Consider the following 21,704-nt stretch of genomic DNA (forward strand, 5'->3'; position numbering starts at 1 on the left):
CACACACACACACACACACACACACACACACACACTATCACACCTGCTTCTCTCTTTCCCAGGATGCGGACTTCCTCAAGGCCAGGCACGCCTTGTATATAGTACTTAAGCTCATAAATGCCACTCCATAAATATCTGCTGGATATATTAAAAATAAATTCCAATCTCTACTTCCCTGAAAATGAGTAATGGAAACAAATAAGGGGAAAAGAAGGCCAGAGAAGTTATGATTCACATGACTTTGGGATGATGAGATTCGAGGGGGTGAAGGGTTTAGTGTAATGCTTATCATACACCTAGAAGTCCAGAAGGGGCTACCAATTATGGTTTGTAGCTGATGCCATGGGCAAAGGGTAGGCAATTTAGGTTCTGTTTGTCCTTAAGCTACGTTTGCTTCCCAGAGGGACAGAAGCACTCTAAGTACTGATAACATGTGGAGTTAGAAAGCAGAATGTTCCTTCAAACCATTTCTAATCGTGTTGGCTAACAGTGCCTTCCATGAGAAAAGCACAGGGAAGCCAGAGGCAGCTTCCCTAGTCGCAGCCATACTGGCACATGCAGGGGCTCATGCCCTGCGTTGTCCTGACTAGCTCACTTATCTGTGTCGCTCATGACTCTGTCCTGCTTGAGAAGCTCAGGACGTGTGAACCATGAGTTCCTTCCCCTTCGCACTGTATATCAACAATGCCGTAAGTATCCACCATAAAATTTCTTCCCGTGTTATTGCTCTACTAATGGAGCAGTGATTGGTTTGGGTTTAGGTAATTAATGTCTGGAAAAAAAAAAAAAACTAATCACATGTCCTTAGCACTATCCAGGCAGGCTACTTTCTAAATTCTTGAAATTCCTTAGTTTACTAAAGAGGTCCTCAGTATTTCTTCTCAGAAGTTCAACTGTATTTCAGTTCGAGCCGTTTCTAAATGCTCTTTGGAAGTGGATGAATAGGACGGACCCCTGACAGGTATGAAGCTCACCGTAAAATAAGCAGCACGTATGTGTGGTTTTAACAAAGTCCAGACCTGAGCTCTCCCTGGTGGATGCTAGAGCATGCTGAGCTACAACCCCACTCTTTCCCTGACAAAGCTGCTACTTTGTGTGCTTACAGCTCTTCTGGAGGCTCTTCGATCCATCCTGCTAATCACAGGACTGTTAATCACAGTTGTAAGACAATGTCTAACAACCACTGACTTATCGCCTTGAGTTCTCCATCTCTCCATAGCCACACAACTTAGATTACTTAACTTACCCACTGCTGAAACAAAGAAAGGAAACAACAGACTATCCAGAGAAACAGCCAGCAGAATAGAGACATGTGCAGAATGGGAGAAAATCTATTCAGCTATAGTTTACACAGGGACTTCATACCTAGAATATGTAAAGAGCTTCAAAAATTAAACATGAAACAAACAAATCTTCCAATCAGTAAGTGGGCTAACTGAATAGTCAATTCTCAAAGAGGAAACACAAACAGACCACAAGTATTTGGAAAAGGATTCCACACTTCCGTCTATGGGGAAAGTGCCAATTCGATTGCCTTGAGGTCCCATCTCGCTGTGTCAGGCAGGCTGCATCAAGAAAACAAAGGACAATGAACACTGCTGAGGAACCTTTATTCACTGCGCATGGAACTGTAAGCTGATGCAGTCACTATGGAAACCAATCTGGAGATTTCTAAAATATTTAAAAACAGAAGTATCATGTGATGCAGCTATACCTCTCCTGGGTATCTATCTATCCAATGGACTCAAGTCAATACACCACAGAGATACCTGCATATCCTATTCAAATTTACTGCCACACTGTTCACAATGGCTAGGAAGTGGAACAGCCTTGACATTCACCAGTAGATGAATGGCTAAAAAATATGGCATATATAAACACAATAGGAATTTATTCAGCCATAGAGAAAAAATGAAATCATGGAATTTGCAGGGAAATGGATGGAACTGGAAATCGTTATGTTCAGAGAAATAAGTCAGACTCGGAAAGACAAACACAGCATGTTTTTCCTCATATGGGAACTCTAGACCTGGACTTGTGTGCATATGTACACACGTACATGTGGGGGGTGTCAGCCATGAAACTAGAAAGGGGCCATGGGAGGGGTAAAGATCTTACAGGAGGAGGGGCAGGAAAACAAGCCTAATTGAAGGCATGTGACATGAAAGCAGAAGAGACACAACTGGGGGTGGGGGAGCAGGAAAGAGGGGGCCGAGGAGGCTAGGGAGAAAAGTAGGGACAGACAAGCACAAAGTAGATACAAAAACTCTACGATAAAACCCAACACTTTGTATGCTACCTTTAGAAGCCAACATAAAATGAAAAGGAAGTCAGTAGAAATCAGTTGTATTTCCCTCTTATCATTTTCGTATCTGTCAAGGACACGCAGCTCATCTTCTACCTGCCTGTTTCTCAGTATGATTTCACAGTCTTGTTTTTTACAAAGCCTTTGCTTCTTCTGTCTCTTCCCCACCTGCCAATAATCCATTACATGGGCAACATGAACCCTAACCTCCTTTTGGACTTCAGTTCCCTTCTTCCCCTCCAACCTGGCACCTAGTATCACCTCCATGTGGTCAAGGAGCTCCACTGGCCCGAGTGTTAATATCAAACGCAAGCTCATCTGCCACGCTCTTCAGGGTCCCTAAGACTTTCTGCTGTTACTCTGTGGCTCCATGAAGCCCTTTGAAAGCTACCAAGACTTTGCAATTTTATGTGGTAAACACCATACATAAAGGTTTTTTTTCTTTTCAAAGAAGTCATCGGCTAGCAAGGAACTGTCTAAAAAGTTTGACGACAGGAACTGCGGGCGCATTCCCAGACTTTCTTCCAGGAAACTGCTGAAAAGGAACAACACAAGGATCTGAAGCTAGAGAAACATGTGCGTTCAATTTGGATTGTACTTATTGAAGCATTCATTTCTGAGCTATGCCGCTAGTAACTCCTAGCCGAAAGCCAGACTATATTTAAGTTGGATTTCTTTCACGGGTCCGGAATGCCATAGAAATTCACAGTTTGGCATGCACAAGCCAAAACGTGAAACTGAAGTGTGTTCTGAATCTCTAGTGTACCCTGCCACATTCCTGAAGAGACTATTAACATGGAATTTCCATACCATCTGCACATCACCATTAGTTTGGGGGGACAAAGAGAAATCTTAAGCACACTTGTGACTGAAGATGTCTTTACTTCAGCACACTCGGCAAGGCTGCCAAAGTTTATGCCTCTCGTATAGTTTTCTCAACAATGGTCCCTGGGTAGTAACGTTACCATCCATTACACTTTCAGCGTCAGGACGAACTCTGAAACCCGTACCACTCAACAGAGCACTGATCATGGGATTAGAGAAGCATGGGTGGAGTAAATGATCGCAAAGCTGCCTCCAGCGACAGCAGAAGAGATCACTCCAGAGAGGTGACTTTGCATACTTGTGCAAACTGCCTACTAGGAGGAAATGAGCAATGACACAGATTCTTACATATTCCTTAAACTGCACATAGAACCTGCTTCAGAGATGCCAGTGAGAAGGCACTTCCTGCCAAACCTGATGACTTGAGCTGGATCCCTGGGTCTCACGTGGAGGGTTGTTCTGCAAGTTGTCTTCTGACCTCCATGTGTGGGCATGTATACACACACAAACACATGTGCACGTGCACACACACACACACACACACAAGAAATGCTTATCACATATCTGAACTCAAATTTTTCAAGTTGACACATCCATTTATCCTGAGAAAAGAATGCGACCCAGAACAAAGGCGATTTTCTAGCGACTGACAGTCATTAACCACCACGGTTCTGGAGAAGTCACATCTTTGATCTCAATCCATAGACAAGAACTTTATGTATTGAGAGAACACGGTGCAATTAATGCGTCAGATGACTGAGTGGGTTCTGGGGGATCTGACGCTAGAGGTTAAATGAGACAATGTTCAGTATGAGTTCTTGGGCCATTTGTACTGAGACCAGGTTTCACCTCTATTTAGCCAAAAGAAATTAGAAAAGAAAATATCATTTTTCAGCCAAAAAATCCTATAATAAAGATCAGGATTCAAATTTCTTAGGTTTTTGAGTTTTTTTTCAATCTCCTGGCATTTTTATATAAATCAAGATTAATTTTGTTTAAAGTACTAAAATGGAAATATTTTGACAGAAACATACAATTCAAATGTTCCTTCTCTACAGCATCAAGTCTGAGCATATTTAATTTCTACACTGGAAAACTTAAAAACCCAGCTTCACTTATTGCATTATGAAAGTAAAGAAACACCTAATATTAAATGAAGTACATGGAGGATATTTAAGATTTGGGACAGACCAATGAGGGAATGGATTCTAAAAGACCTTGAGGAAAAGGTCCACAGCTTTCACAACTCAGTGACACACGGGGGAAATGGCTTGTGACATACAAATAATGCATTATATTACATTATATTACACCCTCTTTGCCAAGGACATGGGCTATCTGGAACATACCAGGGGAAAGATCATTTGTGACAATCAACAGTAATAATAACAATAAGAAATATTCATATATGTCATCTTATTGATTAGTATTTTGAATATTATGCACAATTCTATAATGGCAGAGGACCATAAAACACTTATTCATGTACCAGAAATAAACATACATAAATATAAATATAAGTATACATTTTCAGTGGGAAAAATAGGCATAAACCTGTTAGTCATTCACCATTTTTTTCATGCATGCATGAATGCATACATGCATGCATTCATTCATTCATTCAATCATTTTTTTCCCTCCCCCAAGGCACTGATCTCAAGGCATCTCCCATACTAGGCAAGTGCTGTACCGCGAAGCAATGTCACCAGTACCATGCACTTAAGACTGATAAGTGGCAGCCGTAAGTACAGCCATAAAATGTTGGACACAGAAGCTACCACAAACTCAAAGAAAAAGGTCAATTATGTTTTCATGTAGAAAAATCATTTAACATCACTGGCTCCTTTGATTACAGGTTCAAATCTCAGCTCCTTACTAGCGAGGAGGGAACATGCTCATTAGCTTCTCTGAGTCTCAGATATTCACACACAAGTGGACTCTAAGGAAAGCTACCTTGTATACCTGCTGTAAACATTGAAAGTGGCACCAGCAGGGAGTGCTCGCTTTAAGTTACTGTGATGGACATATTCGTACTTGTGTTGTATTACTGTGTCCTTATTTGCATCCTGGGCCAACAGTATTGTTGTTTGTGAGAAGAAACATTGAGAAGCACTTTGAAAAATATGAATTTCTTATCTTATTTTCCTTATCTTAACCCAATCATCAATGAGACTTTTTTTCTTTTTGGAAGAGAGAAAGAAATAGTTGGTACTGAATTAAAATAGGTATCATAAAGAGACAAATATTATCTCTGAGGCAAAATGAAATTCATTCCTGATAGCCACAAACTAAACAATGATTTTTAATCAAGTAGCCCCAAGGGAAAGCAAAGCACCAGCGACATCAGAATCTTATGGAGTGAGAATGTGGTTTATGACACATGCAAGCTTTGTCTAATACAGTGTGGTCCAAAGCAAGACAACCCCCTGCTTGATGTAGACCTCAGAAACACACTTTCATCATGCAAAATGCCATCAGTTATGATGAATAAAGCAAGCCTATTGTCAGGAAGCACCGCAGAACTGGAGAAGTATGTATGCACTGAAAAGGAAAGAGAGTCATACCTTGACATCCTTTGTTGTCATTCAGCTGGAATCCATCTGGGCACGTGCAGTCATAGGACCCCGCAGTATTGATGCAGTCTCCTCCCTGACAGACACTACTGTCTTCTAGGCATTCGTTGATATCTACAAGCCAGTGTGGAAGTTAGGACTAAGCAAACAATATAAGGAAGATTACACATGTTATGCCTTATCAGCATCCTGTGTCAAGTATGTTGTTTGGGAGAATAAATGTTGATAAGCACTTTGAAAAATATGGATTCCTGCTCTTCCTTATTTTAACTAAATCATGAATAAGGTCTTTTGGAAGAGAGAAAGGAATGGTAGGCACTGGACACACATACAAAATCACATAAACATGATGAACATGCATTGTGTTTTCAGTACATGATTTCAAATGGATGGCAGGGTTTATTTTTAATGAAACATTTTGAAATAATTATTATCTTAATTGTCATTTTGTTATTTTAATGAGGGTCTAATTTGTTATGTTGCCCATTCTGAAACTGTTGATCTTCCTGCCTCAGCCGCCTGAATGCAAATGCCATCTAGAAATATTTTAGCTTTGAATAAACACAGAAATTATATGTTTGGCCAGGCGGTGATGATGCACACCTTTAATCCCAGCACTCGGCACTCGGGAGGCAGAGGCAGGCGAATCTCTGAGTTCAAGGCCAGCCTGGTCTAGAAGAGCTAGTTCCAAGACAGGAACCAAAAAAAAGCTACGGAGAAACACTGTCTCAAAAATCAAAAAGGAAAAAAAAAAAAAGAAAGAAATTATATGTTTGACATGGTGTCTAACTATATAGCCTGGATTGGCCTGGAGTTCACAGTCTTCATGCTTCAAACTCCTGAGTAACGCATGGAAGTTCTAAACATCAAATACAATTAATTGGGGGAGAAGAGTCACAATTTTTTATTAAACAATAATTTACATGTTTGCATTCTTCATGATAATAGAGAATACATTTTTTCAAAAAAAGCACATGTTGCTAAGTTTATCTTAAGCACCCTTAAGCTCCTTGATCTATGTATAAGATCCGGTTTGAAAGTGTTTGGCAAGAGTCCCCCACCAAAGAGAAATGCTATTAAAACCAGAACTCCAAATGCCATCATATTAATAAAAATAAACATGTAAGTCATTAAACTGTGTTATAGATCCCCCAAATTAACATAAGAATCATTACCAAAATACAATTACCTGATAAAAGAATGTTGCTAAATTTAGAGGCACTATGAATTTAGAGAAAAGATACAAAGATCAACAAAGGTCTCCCTAACAGAAAGAATTGACTTAATGTCTTGGCAGTAGAATGTGAATGGGGGAATCTTTGCTCATGGAAGCAACTGGAGCAGAATCCTCGTTAAGCACTAGCGACCCCCCTAAACAGACTGCCTAGATTTTTAGCAACTACATATAAAGCATATGTCCAACTACAAGTGTTCCACAGCCAACCAACCCCGAGTTCTGACCATGATGATGTGAGACAGTCCCCGTGATGCAGAGGCTCACATCAGGCAGATGTTGCTGGGGCTGTTTATTGCCACAGCGTCTCCTAGCCAGAGATCATTACTCCTAACACACCCCCTAGCCCTTCCTCTGGTGTGTCTGCGCAGGGCTTAAATAATTAGTGTTCAAGAAAACAGAGGAACAATCCTTCCTTTGTCTCCTTGGAAGTTGGCTCTCACGGCATTTCTTGCAAGTAATTCTGATGGCTGCTGACGCAAAGGAGAATTTCAAGGAGGGTGTGAATATAGGAAGTGATGCTGTCTCCCCCATAGTCCCCGCTGTTCAAGTTCAAGGATGAGGACACTGCAGTAAAGTTTCCTCATTGAGCCAAATGAACTAACTAAGGGGCTGCTATACAGAAGGGAGAAGGGAGGCTGATTGTCTCACCCCGTCAAGATAAAGTTACGATGGGTGTGTGTTCAACCACACTGGCAATGTTCCAAGCATGGCTACTATAAAACACAAAAGTATGTGACGTGCCATTTCAATGCAACTGCATTGTTGCTTTTTAAAAAATGCCTTTTCCTATCATCTATCTCTTTGAAGTATAACTTACAATAAATACAGCTATTTTGAGAGTCCAGCTCAATGCACCGGAACATTAACATACACACTGTACAACCACTGCCATGGGTCAGGTACTGGCATTTCCCTCCCTACCAACCCCCAAGCAGGATCCCTCTTGTGTCTTTGGCATGCTCAGTTCTTAGTGTTTCTGACACTCATCCAAAATGCTGATTGTATCAAAAGCTTACTCTTCTTTGCCAAGTAGTATTTCATTATATAAATACAAGTCTGTTTGCCCCTTCAGTTTTTAATGAATACTTGGACTACTGCCATTTTGTCTTCTTCAAACAAACATGCATGTCTTCATGTAAACACGTGCTTTCGTATTCTTTGGGTAAACTACTGGGATTTACAATAGCTGAATCCTAGAGGAGATGTTGAATGTTTTCAGAAATTGCTTCCTAAAATGGCTGTATCGTTTCACACTCTAGTTTCCTCCTGGAAGAGACATTCAATTTTTCTATATGTATTTGGCTAACTCCACAGCTGTTCTAGTGGGTGAGCTGATTTCCTTTCTTTGCTCCTTAGAAAAGAAGGTACCAAAGAGAGATGAAACTTATTTGATCATTAGCATTAAATTAAAGAAAAGAAAATCTCAACTTGAAAATGAGTCAAATCTAGAGAATGCAAAATTCAGCAAGAAATACCACGTGACCTGGCAATCTGCATCAGGACAAAGAAGTCTGTAAGCAGGAATATTTAATAATCTTATTCTCATTCATATCTCAAAATTTGAGAGAAAATAGCATTGTTTTAAGTGCTTATACAGTAATGTATAGATGTAAAAACTCTTACTTATGATATAATCAACTTTAATATGTATTTTTATTCCTGTTTGCGATCTCTGCAACAACCTTGCAAAAAACCAAATTAGAGTGAGAACTATGCATGGTGGCGCACTCTTGACAGCCCACTCTGGAAGCTAAGGCAGGAGCATGACAAATTTGAGGGATGCTTGTGTTGCAGAGTGAGCTCGATGCCAGCTTGGGCTAACAGTGAGATCCTGCCTCCCTCGAAGACAATGAAAAAACTGCTTGAGCATCAAAAGTGCTCCATGTGGGATTGTCTCCCACGGGGTGGTGTGAACAGTCTTCCTAGGAATTAAAGAATGTGTTTCCCAGAAAGTGACAGTGGAATCTTGTCACTTTCCCCATCACCTCTGCATTATTAAATAGCATGGTCCATTTTGGTCTTCTTTGCCTGGTGGTCATGTTTGGCACACAGTCTGTAATTCTCTCCTCCCCTTGAAGCTTTTTCTTTGCTTGGGGTCCAGTTCTCCCCATCACACGTCACTTCCTCGGGTCCTCTGCTTATCCCTACCCGTTCATTCCTTTCTACATGGTGGAAGGTCTAGGAGCTCTTCTCTCTTCCAGCAGCACTTACTCTTGAGTGATCCCACTCAACCTCATGGCTTTAAACATGTGTGCTGATGGCTCACAGCCCAGGCCTCACCCCTCGATTCTAGATACCCAGCATTGGACTGATTTGCTATTCATACTTGAACAGTCACTCTGGGAAGAAAAACCGAACATGTCATGTGGAAATCCTAATCTCCACAGAGTCTGCTCCTTTGAGGCTTCAACACTTGCTATTACTTTGAATGTAATGCTCTTCTCATCAATATTCACAAGTCAGTGACTTAAGGAAACCACTATTTCCTGTATTTAAAAATGGTTCCCCCACACGGAACCCCACACAGATCCCATTTTACAGATTATCGCCATTTAACAAGCTATGCCTTTTACTGACTTATCACACCTATTGTTAAATTCCATACTGGAATGAAGGGAATTCCAGAAGGGCAGGAAATATATATGCCCAGTTTTTATATGTGGCCTGTACCTCCAATACAGGCTCCTACAAATTCAGTACTATATGAAATTGATAAGCAAATAAATAAGTGAATGATTCTGACCTGAAAAGAAAAAATGACTTCTCACTGTCTTTTGTTTGTTTCCATTTTTGATGTTTCAACCACAAAGAGATAAGGGCTTCAGAATGACAGGTACCAAGTCATTTTCTGAGACTCCAAAAGGAGCTCTATAGAGAACAACTCTAGGGAAATTGGGGGACAGGATCCAGTAGGTTTGAGATTAAGTTAGAGCCTCGCAGGTGGGAGGCAGAGCCCTTTGTATGCCGAAGGACCTGAGATCTCTAAGAAATAGGACAAGGAGGTCACCAGCATCATGCTAACACTTAGTTTCTGCCTCTCAGCAGAGGCCGGTGGGTCTGCGGGAAAATAGTGCATGAAGGCCAGATCTCCACTGAAATTGGGAAAAAATTGCACATGTAAATATAAAGTCTAACAAGAAGGATGGTTCTTCCTCCCACAGCTGTGAGAGGTATGTGAACATTCATAGACAGTTAATTATGGCAAAATACATTCCACTGGTGAGGGCCGGAAACAGGACTAGGTGGGAATTTAGCAGGCTAAGTGCTAATGTAGTTTCAAAGGGAGTTCTGAGTTAGCTGGATGGACTCCAGTCCTATTTATAACCCAACACTGGGGCAATTAATCCTGACTTTAAGAGAAATGAGCTTCATTACACATCCAAAGGAAATTTTCATGGGGAACATAATTATATCTTATATACATATATTAAAAATAAAGAATAAGTTGGCTAAAGGTTTTTGTTTGGCTTGTCATGCAATGAATGTTTTTAGAATAAAAACATTTTAGGGCCTTCTGATGACATACCTACATTTTTTTTTTTGAAAAGCCAGAATAAAAGAATATACTCTCTGCAGGGCAGTGGTGGTGCACACCTTTAATCACTTGGGAGGCAGAGACAGATGGATCTCTATGAGTTTGAGGCCATCCTGGACTACAAAGTGCATTCCATAATAGGCAGGGTTACACAGAGAAAACCTGTCTCAAAAAAACAAAACAACAACAACAAAAATAATCCTGTCCCCAAAAGAATATACTCTCTGGTGAATACTGTCAAAATTTCAGGCATGGTTGGGGCTGGAAAGATGGATCAGTGGTTAAGAACACTGACTGCTCTTCCAGAAGACCTGAGTTCGATTCCCATAACAGTCTGTAACTCCAGTCCCAGGAGATCCGACACCCTCTTCTGGCTTCCATCAGCATTGCACACACATGGTGCACAGACATATACACAGACAAAACAACCATATATATATATATATTTCTGATGACCTCTTGGCATGGCCAATACCAGTAATGGTGGCCATCATCAATGATGATGGTTGATGAGTCAATGATGGTTGGTTTAGGGTTCCCACATGTTCGTATTGGCCTTGCTACTGACTGACTTCCTAAGAGCATCTTCCATAGCAGGCCCTTCATAGCACAGAGCTCCGTCCATCATGACTGTCCCTTCTTCCAATGATGTCATCATGTCGAACCTTTAACCTATTTATTGGAGTTCCCCAAATACAGTTTTCGGGTATCATCCGTTTCAGAACTTATTTGAATACTTGTCTATTTTTGAGTAGAAATACTAGTGATAGCATTTTGTCCAGGTTATTAACCTTGAGAAATATTTCTATCCTGGGGTAAAAATCCTAGAAGCTGACTTAAATGGTACACAGACAATACACCTTTTTAAAGCCTTTGAAATTAGACTCAAATTGTACCTTAAGAGGACCGAGTTATTTTCTGCTCCTAGAAGCAGCAGAGACAGGTATTCAGCCTCTTTGGGAATACTTGTGCCAAGCTGTCTTATAAAAATGCAGCATGCTGCAACTCACAACGGCTCTTCCCCAGCTAATGGAGCTAGGAGTGAAAAGAATGTTGAACCATTAAATGATTCTTGAAAATGGTTGTGGTGGTTTAAATAAGAATGGTCCCCATAGGCTCATATAGTTGAATGCTTGGTCATCAGGGAGTGGCAATACTTGAGAGAGATTAGGAGGCGTGGCCTTGTTGGAGTAGCTTTGTCACTCAGAATAGACTCTGGGGTTTTAAAGGCCCAAACCAGTCCCAGGGTTTCTCTTGCTGCATGTGGAACCAGATGTAGAACTTTCGGTGTTGTTTCTCCAGCATCATATCTGCCTGTTAGCCACTGTACAACTCACCATAATGACAGTGGACTAAATATCTGAAACTGTAAACACATCCCAGTTAAATGCTTTCTTTTGTAAGAGCTGTTCATGGGGTCTCTTCACAGCAACAGAACACTAAGAGCGGCAGAGCAGAGACCCCGTGATGGTTTGTCTTTGTAATCCCCCACTTAGGCTCTTAGGTTTGAACACGTGTACTCTAGCAGGGGGTGGTATTTTTGGAGGCTGTGGGACTTTAAGGAGCCTTTAGAGAACCGGAGTAAACAGCCACTAGGGGATGAGTCCAACTCTGCTCCTGTTCTGTCTCTGCCTATTGATCCGCAAGCATCTGAGCAATCAGTTTTCCTCTCCTGCTGCTTCAGCCTCAAACAGCTCTGGCTGCCACGGCTTCCCCATCATGGCGGACTTTACATTCAAACTATGAACGAAAATAAATCCTTCCACCCTCAGATTTCCTGTTGTCTGCTATTTTGATTGCAGCCAAGAGAAAATTAACATCACCCCTCACGTGTGGGACACAGTCCAGACGTTCATGAGTGATTTCACAGCTGACAGCTTACACATGCACCAAACAGGTAGGGAAGCTGGAAATAAGGTTCCTTGGATGGGCCCTGAACACACAGACTGTTCATGAGGGATGAGGTGATGGTGAGAGCGAGCTAAAGAACATGTCAGGAGAAAATACTCTTGCGTACGAGCTGGCCAGGCGCCCGGAATACCTCATACAGTCTCTAAGCCACAGCCAACTGCCCAGTGCTTGTAGAAGTGTTCCATACAGAAAGACTCAGCTCTTTAAAGCCCTCAGCTGGTGTGGAAAATTAAGCTGCATTAGTTGTTTGGGCCATTTGGAAGATAGTTTTGTACAAAGGGTGTAGTTCAGAACCATGCACCCAGTGTAAGCCATCCATCAACGGTACACAGAAAATTTAAGCCATCCATCACTGGTACACAGAAAATTGGCAGTCTCCCCTCTCTTTTGTCTCTTCACGCGACAGTGGAAGGAAACCCTTTTCAGGGAGCTAACCCTCCATTCCGAAGGCAAAGGTTGAGCTCCTACATGGCAGGTAGGAAGACTCCACATTGCCTCGGATTATAACATGTTCTGGTCCTGAGTCAGGGCCAGGTGCTCACCTTCACAGTGGTCTCCCAGCGCAGACGCTCTGTAACCCTGGTTGCACACACACTGGAAGGAGCCCTCTGTGTTCCTGCACTGCCCATGAGAGCAGAGGTGATGGTGTTGGCATTCGTCAATATCTGTGAGCAAAATAGTACGGAGAGACTAGAGTCAATCATTTGTATCAGAGAAGATACAGCAATTTCTGGTTTATAATCGAGTAAGATCTTTCATTAAGTGGTGTATGCTAAGCTGAAGAAAAGGGTAACTCTACAATAGGGAAAATTCTAACAAACTTAAAAATGTAAATCATCTGTATGCATGAGTTTCACTATGTAAATATGGGTTGCAAATAATTTGCTGTCATTTATGAACCCCATTTTGATACATTTAACTTTAACACTTGTGAAAGTACTCAGGCTTAAAAAAGCCTAAAACAAAGGTCCTCAAATCACACAGGACGAACTTGGCCTGCTATTAATTAGTATAAATCAAATTTTATTTAAAACTACTCTGTATATTCACTTATTATACATTGCAGAAAAGAGTGGCCAACTTTGTCTTTAAATAGTGCAGCATGTGTATCCTTTCTTTGTCCTAAGTTACCTAGTGGGCGCTGAGCAACTGGGCTTCATCCATCCATCCACCCACCCATCCATCCATCCATCCATCCATCCATCCATCCATCCATCCATTGTCATTCATTCTCTCTCCGTCTAAACACAGGACCATTCTGGCCAAATCTTCCCCTCCCCCTCATCTCATTGGATACTCCGCATTATCACTCACTTGCTCCACCTGGAAACACACATCCCCAACTTGAGTATCATTTGCTTCAGTCACATGACCCTGAGCTCAGGCATTCAACCTGTTATGTGCTGCCTCCACACATGATGCACATGATGACACAAACGCCCTGCATGAATCCAAATACTTCACCCTCATGGTTACACTGTAGTAACAGACTTCTGGGGGCAGAAGTTATATTTATCACATTCTTTAAGATACCTCAGATAACACCTTGCTGTGGGGTCGGCACTCAGTTCACCCTACTTGTGGAAGGGTTTATTTTTTAACATTAGAAACCATTTCTCTTTTTCTGCCAGTGTTTCTATAAGGTGTAGCACATGTATCAGCTCCCACAAGGAATCTGGGTCATTTTTTTTCTCCCACACTGTAGTAGTCATATCTTTGGTTAGACTGTCATAGCATTTGGCAACTAAAGTGGGTTTTCCCTGCTGACAGTTTGCAGATAGGTGACTCTGGCTATATCCTATTCATCACTGAATGGACCCTGACAGGCTTTGCCAGAGGACTCTGAATGTGGGAGCCTGATGCCATCATGTGCAGATCTTGTATCCACTCCACTGTAGGTAAATGGGGTTAGGGATTATAAAGGCACACATATTAAGAGGGGTTCTAGAACAAGTTGCTTAACTTATCTGTGTACATAAATGTGCTTGTGCATATCTCAGGTTAGTTAGGCATTCGATTTCTAGGAAGGGATGCCTGGGGAAGGGGATACTAGCAATGGCAGATGCTTCTGTGATCACCATCAGATACACTTGCTTTTAGGATGCTGTCAGTAAATGGTTTTGCTTATGAAATAATCTTCATCTCTGAGAATAAGGCACAAACTATTTCAGTGTACCAAAATTGGCCCAAAGAAAATTGAAGTCTAAATATACACTGAAATTATTAGCATTCTATAGCATAATAGCAGGCCAATATAATGACCTTCTAATTGTGGAATCACAGTACATAAAACCATAACATTAATTTAAATCCTTAAATGGAAGTTACTTGATGTAGTAAAGAGTTACAAAGACAGCAGTAATTCATCTTCTTAATATGATACTTAGCCACCAGTCGCCAATGTCATATTTTTCGATTTTATTGACTTGTCTGATTTTTGTAAAAGTACCTGGGATTCAGAGACTGTAATGGCCTAGGCTGTGTCACTTACCCTAGTCTCAGCAATTGCTGATGGCACACACCTACCTTCGCATTGGTCTTTAGCTGCTGACAGCTGATAGCCTTGTCCACAGGTACACCGGAAGGAGCCATCAGTGTTTTTGCACTGCCCGTTCATGCATAGGTTCCCTTGCTGACATTCATCAACGTCTGTTAACATACACGATGACAACTGGCTTTTAGAAAGAGGCTCCCCCAGAGAAGAACATGGCAATCCCTTCAATGGTCACAAAACAATAGTACTAAACCTTCGTCAACCTCGTATGTTGACTTGTGTAAGTTAAATGAGTACAAAAGCAACTTGCAGCTCCCACTATCTCCTATCTCATCGAAACACTTTGCATATAGCACAAGACAACATAGGAGTTTAGAGTTGAAAGTGGAAGGCAGAACACAAAGCTCATGGTAACAGCTGCTAGATCCGGCGGGCCCGCCACACTGTATGAAGGATAAAAAAGAAACTATCCGGAACAAACAAATACAAATCCTGGCAGCTACAGAAGGCAGCAGAAGCATACACTTTCTTTATAATTTGAATTAGGAGGTCAAAGAGTTGTGCTAAGTACAACTGACCTACCTTTCAAAATAACACAGGAACCGTGAAAAAAATGGTACTAATGTGACATGTGATCACAAAGAAAGGCTTAGTGAGAACGTGGTGTTTGAGGATTTAATAAAAGGCTGCCAGCGAGTCAGGTACATACCTGTAATCCCAGCTCTTGGAAAGGCTGAGCCAGGAGGGCCATGAGTTCCATCTATATAGACACATAGTGAAACCTTTTCTCAAAAAAATCCCAAACAAATATCACATGTTTTCCCTCTCTCTTTCTCTGGATATATGTATGCATGTGTACATGCACATACGGGTGTTTATTTAGGGCACAAATGTAAAGGTGGGAGCATCGGAGTGATCTGAAAGGAAGGGAAGGAAGGAGAAGAGAAGGTAATAAGAGGTAATAAGCTGTATGTGCCATGAAGCAGTTGAGAGCAACATTCTGGGGAGAAGTAGAGAAAAGGGAGTAGGGAAAGGGAGCGGAAGGGAAGAGTGAAATGTGGTAATAGCGTATGAAAATGCCACCGTGAAATTACATAGTAGCCAAACATCAATTGAAAAATAAAAAATCTGGAAGATAAACAAGCCTTGGCAAAAGATAGAGCAGCTGATGGAGAAAGGCTGTAACATCCTAAAGAAACACTACTAAGCACTAGTGACCTTGGAAATGTCGTGGGTATGAAGTGACTGGAATGCAGCAAAGCAGCACTTCCTCTGTGACGTGGACATTCGTAGTAGAAACAAGGGCGGGCTTTCCACATGGCTCTGCCTGTCTACCGTAATGATTTATGTTGTCTGTCAACTTCATGTGCTTGAGCATCACCTCAGCAACAAATCTCTCAGCACATGGAGGAAGGACTTTCGAGGTCAGGCTAATTGAGGTAGAAAGACTCACACTCTAATGTCAAACTATAGAAAGGAGAAGCGAAGTAGTGTGGCAGCTTTCGCTACCCCATCCCCGCTTCCTGACTGTGGATGCAGTATGGCAAACCGTCTCAAGCACCTACCATCACGACTGCCCCATCGGTCCCATCATGATGGACTGGACTCTAAAACTATGGATCAAAATAAGCCCTTTCTCTCTCACCAAGGCAGAAAGTAGTGAACACAGCTACCGTTTGGGTCTGTCCTAATTTGAGAATTCTGTCCTGCATTGGCCCAGCCTTAGTGCTTTTTGCTGGACAGCTAGCAATGTATAAACATTTATAATTATTAAAGCATGTAAATTGTTCTTCACCACAGGCCTCTGAGAATGGGGGAGGGCAACATATGCAAACTGCACTAACCTTCTCTCTGACTTAAACAGACGAGCAAAACAACTAAAGGAGCCAAGAAGAAGCTGCGCTCTATGATCAATGAACAACAAACAACTGTTGTTTGCCTCTAAAAAACGCCTTCATTAGAATGTGTCTGTAAGTGTTTACCAGCAATCCCCATCCACTGTACAGCCTTTTGCCTCTAGTATAATGGACAGTTTGTCTGTTTCCTGATCAAAGTTGGGTTTCTTAATCTCTAATGAGGTATTATTCCAAGTTTCCCCAAATAACTTCCACATTATGAATAAAGTTATGGTCCAATAGTTTGTTTCTTATTTTACTTTGTTATCCATTGTACTTGCTCTCATTGATTAAAATCCTTTTATCTACTTCACTGATTATGTCAGTGGCTGGCTCCTTTTATTTATTAAGAAATCGTGTTTGTGCACAGAGACATTTAATCATGAAGCCAAATTCTATGCTCGGAATTATTTTGTGCCTTTCCAGAATCCTCAGTCTATCGGCATTAGGAAGGTTGTAGATGCTTCTCTACTTTGTATGAAAACACTTGAGGCATCAATACACAAACTGGGACCAACAATAGCTCTTGCTGGATCTCACATCACATCTAACAGAATTTTTAGTGTTTTGGCATCTTTCTGACTTTCTCATAGATGATGGCAAACTAGATATTCCCATAGGAAGACATTTGCCAAGAGGACAGGCACTCCATTCCAAGAACCAGCAAGGTGTGCCAGACATCACTTAGACTACTCGTTTATGTTGGGAAGACTGCCCAAAGCCATTCATTCGAAGTCATGACACAGACACCAGGCACCTCAAGGCACGTCATTATTACAAAGTGTTCTCTATGTCTTTAAAATGACCTACTGTCATTTTAAGAGGCACCTAGTTTTAGAGATTTTTTTTCTCTTTCCAATGAGGGACAGAATTATTGAAACAAAGGGAAAGTTTCTATTAAAATAGGCATTTAGGGCATATCTTACTTTTAACACATCTTACTGTGATAAGACCTTTCCAGAGAAAAAAATATAGATTGTTAGGGCATACAATGATATGTATGTATATATACACATATATACATTTGTTATCATGATAAAAGATAACTTTATATGTTATATATGCTATAATGTTAAGAGTAAGAAGCAATGAGTTAAGACATTGAAGCACTGGATATACTCTTAGAGTCTCCAAACTGCCACCAGGACATTTAGTGAGGTGAAGACAAAGTAAACATTAGGGACCACGAATAAAGTAAAATTGATGGAGTTCCTGGGATATCAAAGAAAGAAGATGTTTATGACTTGGGATGAGTCTAATAATGAAAGATGTTCTTTAAGGAAAAAAAATTAAAGAAAAAGGCTTTGGTAGAGGAGTAATGAGGGCAGTTAGCTCATTGCAGGTGCAATGCACAAAATAGGAATTTCCCTTTCTTCTATCCTAGACTCTAAGGGGGAGACCCAGAGTGGAGGGCAGGGTTGAAAGCTGAGCAAAGCCAACAGCCCTTCCCCAGCTCCTGTCTGTGCAGTGCTGTTTCCTCTCCATGCTAAGTTTTCCTCCCTTATACCTAGTATCTGTGACCAGGTTTAGACAGCAACACCTCTTCAAGGCTTTCCCAGCAGACCGTCCTTTTTGAGTTTAACAAGGCTTTTCCCATTGCCTCTAACGTCACAAATATGACCCCAATTGTCATGTCACTTTCTGCAAACACATCAACTCATTCTCCACCCCCCCACCACCACCTGGAATTAAAACATGCAATCTCCACATTGACCCTGTCAGCTACTCACCATGATTAATCCCTTTTTCACATAAGGAAAGTGGCCCATGGTGAACTAATGCAGCCTATGCAAAACAGTAGCTTATAAGTATCAAAGCCAAGAGCTGGTAGACCTTTCCTTTATAAAGAGGTTCTGGGAATGGACCCCAGGACTTTCTTACATTGTTAAACATGGTCTACAACATCATCTATTCCCCCTTTAAAAGAAAATCCTAAATCCTGGATTTTTTTTAATTTTACACACTTTCTCCTAGTCCTCTTCCTTTCTTGGAGTCAACCTAGGGTTCTACTTTGTGTTTAGTTGTCTTAGTTCCAAGTCAGTTATATGTCTTGGGGAGCAGAGGCCAGGATCCTGTACCATCCCCTTTTCTGTGGTATCTTTATCATGATCAGATTGGGCAGATAGAGATTTGTGAGAGAAAGCCATGTAGACATGAAGTGTTCTGGTCATTATGTACATCAGTTGCCTGGGTCACTCTCATGACAACTGCGATAACTCCAACCTTCACCGTTTGGTTAAGATAGCTACACTTAGTGAATGAAGTGAGGCTCTAGGGAGTCCTATCAGAGAGCAGAAGGCTCAACTGTTTGGGCAACTCTCAAAAGCAAGCCAGTTGTGCAAGCCATGCACTCAGTGCATGTCTACTCTTGAGTTTCATTCATTTAGACAGTATAGGTTGCTAAAATTGCATGACATAAAACCTGAAAGTCAGAGGTTATTCATGCAAGGTCTCACAGTGGTTCACAAGAAGAGGCACTATGAAAGAAGCAGTGAGGAAGAAGGTAGGTATGACATGTAGGTGACTCTTGAGCAAGCACTTGGGTCTAAATAAGCCCAGGGCACTCTGATAGCATGATGCTAACTTGAATTCATCAGAGAATACAAGCTGAAGAAGGCAACAGGGACAATTACATTTAAAATATGATATAGAGATAGAACTTATAAGAGCTTTTCTCAACAGCAGATTAAAAAAACAGAGAGAAAAAGTGATGGCATATGATTATAAAGTAAACATATCTACCGAATATGAATTGATAGTAACATATAAGGTTCAAGATCTTTGTTCACTGTTACCATGGTAAGTATGGTGGGGTGCAACTGAGAAGAGATGGGAGAGAAATTCTAGATAGTTCCTGTGTAGAACTTGGCCTGAGGAGATGCATCTCTTAAGGAGTGAACAGAAAAGGTGCGAAAATGGGTGGGCAAAGGGGACCAGGAGAAATGGAGACATATCATCTACTTTATGTCATTCACAGGCAGTGACTGGTACGCCACTGTGGGCAAGGAACAGTGCACCCGATCCAATGCCTTTCGAGTTCCTGCTGCAAGCAGAGAATGGCTCATCTCCTACAGAATGCTGGGACATTCCTTTATTCCTTGCCTACTGGAAGGGGAACTTAAAGTTCCAGCTCCTTCACCTGAAGTATGACATTAATTTAGGAAAGAAAAAAAATGTGTATTTATTTCCTCATTTTTGCCTTAGGAAGAACATGCTTTGGGGTATAAAAGTAGTGGAAGAAAGCAGAACAACCTACAGTTTGGCTGTAAAGAAAAAATATATTTGGGGCTGAGGAAATGTCTAAATGGAAGAGTGCTTATTCCGTAAGCTTGAGGACCTGAGTTCAGATCCCCACAGTCACACAAAAGCAGGAATGGCTGTGGGTGCTCTGTAACTCCAGCACTGGGAAACGGAGATAGGCCGATCTCAAGAGCTTACTGGCTTTTACATGTATGTGCGTGGGTGCGTGCACGTGTGTGCATGTACATACACACAATTTGTTTAAAAAGAATTACTAAGAGCAAAATTAGGGAAACTACAGGCCAATTATAATATACCACAAAGGCAAATCATTTGTGTGTGTATGTACATACACACATACCTACAATATGCATGTACAAAGGCACATATGTAAATGAGTGTATGTTCAAAGATCATATGTGTTTGTTTGAAAATAAAAAGCTTGATAAATATTAAGAGATATTAACAAAACTGTATAAATAACAAATATAAATTGTTAATAAAAATAAGAAATATTAATGACTGCAAATGTTTAAGCAATTGTTAAGAAATGAGGACACAAAAATTAGACTTCTTAAAATGAAAAGAAATACACATTTAAGAACTAGAAATGGATATTTTCCTATTTAATACTAAAAACATCCAGGAAATATTATCAAATATTTCCACACTTACAGATAAATAATTTTAAAGCTGAGGCAAAGGTTTATTTTAAAAAGAGATCTGCCAATAATAAGAAGTTGGGAAAACTATAACGATACATTGAGTATGATGTAACTTTAAAAAATGATGTTTGAAGAGTTAATAAGGGCATGTAGAATGTGTATAATATACAACTGACAAACAGGAAGATGAAAACTATGCATATCACATACAGTGTTCAAGACATGTGACATTTATAAAAATCCATGCTGGACTCACCATGAAAAAAAAAACAACAACACAGGTACACAGTCCATTTTTAAGGCTGACCACTCAGTTCTACGCATGCAATGCAATGGGAAGTGTGAGCACAGCCTTACCTTGACAGTGCCGATGGTCCGGTGTGGGGCTATAACCCTTGTGACAGGAACACATGTAGGAGCCTTCAAGGTTGGTGCAGGAACCGTTAGTGCAGACCTTTGGCTGCAGGCACTCGTCCACATCTTGCAATATGTTGTGTAATGGAAAGAAACAAGAGAGAGGGAAGGAGAGCATGAATCAAATCAAGCTTGATTAGAGCGGGGAAGAGCAGACCTTTACAAGAACAGGCAGATTCTTGGACTTCCAAGGTGGTCCTGAAGAGAAGCAGCAGCTGTGCTTGGAGTGGACCGTGGTTCTCTGCCTCACTCACTTCCTAAGTGCGACGAAGACTGGACCAAAAGAACTGCGTAAACAAGTCAGAAACGCTTGGAGGGCCTGTTGTAAATGAGGGTGGGAGTGGGGACAGTAATTTTAGGACAACATGTCCCACTGGAATATCAATAATCCAAGAGGAAAAGCCTCAGCTATAGTTTGGTCTAAGTATCATGAGTCTATAATGTAACCAAAATACCTTTCTTTAAGATTTATTTTTATTTCAAATACTCTATGTGTATGTGTCTACGTGAGGACCTATGTCCATGAGTGTATGTGCCAGTCAAGGCTAGAAAAGGGCAGTGGCCCGTCCTCACCGGAGGTGGAGTTATAGGCAGTTGGGACCCACTAAAC

The 21,704-nt window shown here is 41.1% G+C and overlaps 1 protein-coding gene across 4 annotated transcripts in view; it reads right to left on the reverse strand.

Annotated features, from left to right (window-relative positions):
• Nucleotides 1–21,704, reverse strand: part of Ltbp1 (latent transforming growth factor beta binding protein 1) — a 379,031-nt gene that overhangs the window by 63,125 nt on the left and 294,202 nt on the right. For all 4 annotated transcript variants that reach the window (XM_013354050.2, XM_005367931.3, XM_005367930.3 and 1 more), the window contains 4 exons: nt 21,038–21,160; nt 14,913–15,035; nt 12,929–13,051; nt 5,695–5,817 (listed from right to left, as the gene is read on the reverse strand). In XM_013354050.2, coding sequence (XP_013209504.2) covers nt 5,695–5,817; nt 12,929–13,051; nt 14,913–15,035; nt 21,038–21,160 — 492 coding nt within the window. The remainder of the gene's footprint in view (nt 1–5,694; nt 5,818–12,928; nt 13,052–14,912; nt 15,036–21,037; nt 21,161–21,704) is intronic.

This window comes from Microtus ochrogaster, unplaced genomic scaffold (genome assembly GCF_000317375.1).
Source record: "Microtus ochrogaster isolate Prairie Vole_2 unplaced genomic scaffold, MicOch1.0 UNK26, whole genome shotgun sequence".
NCBI lineage: Eukaryota > Metazoa > Chordata > Mammalia > Rodentia > Cricetidae > Microtus > Microtus ochrogaster.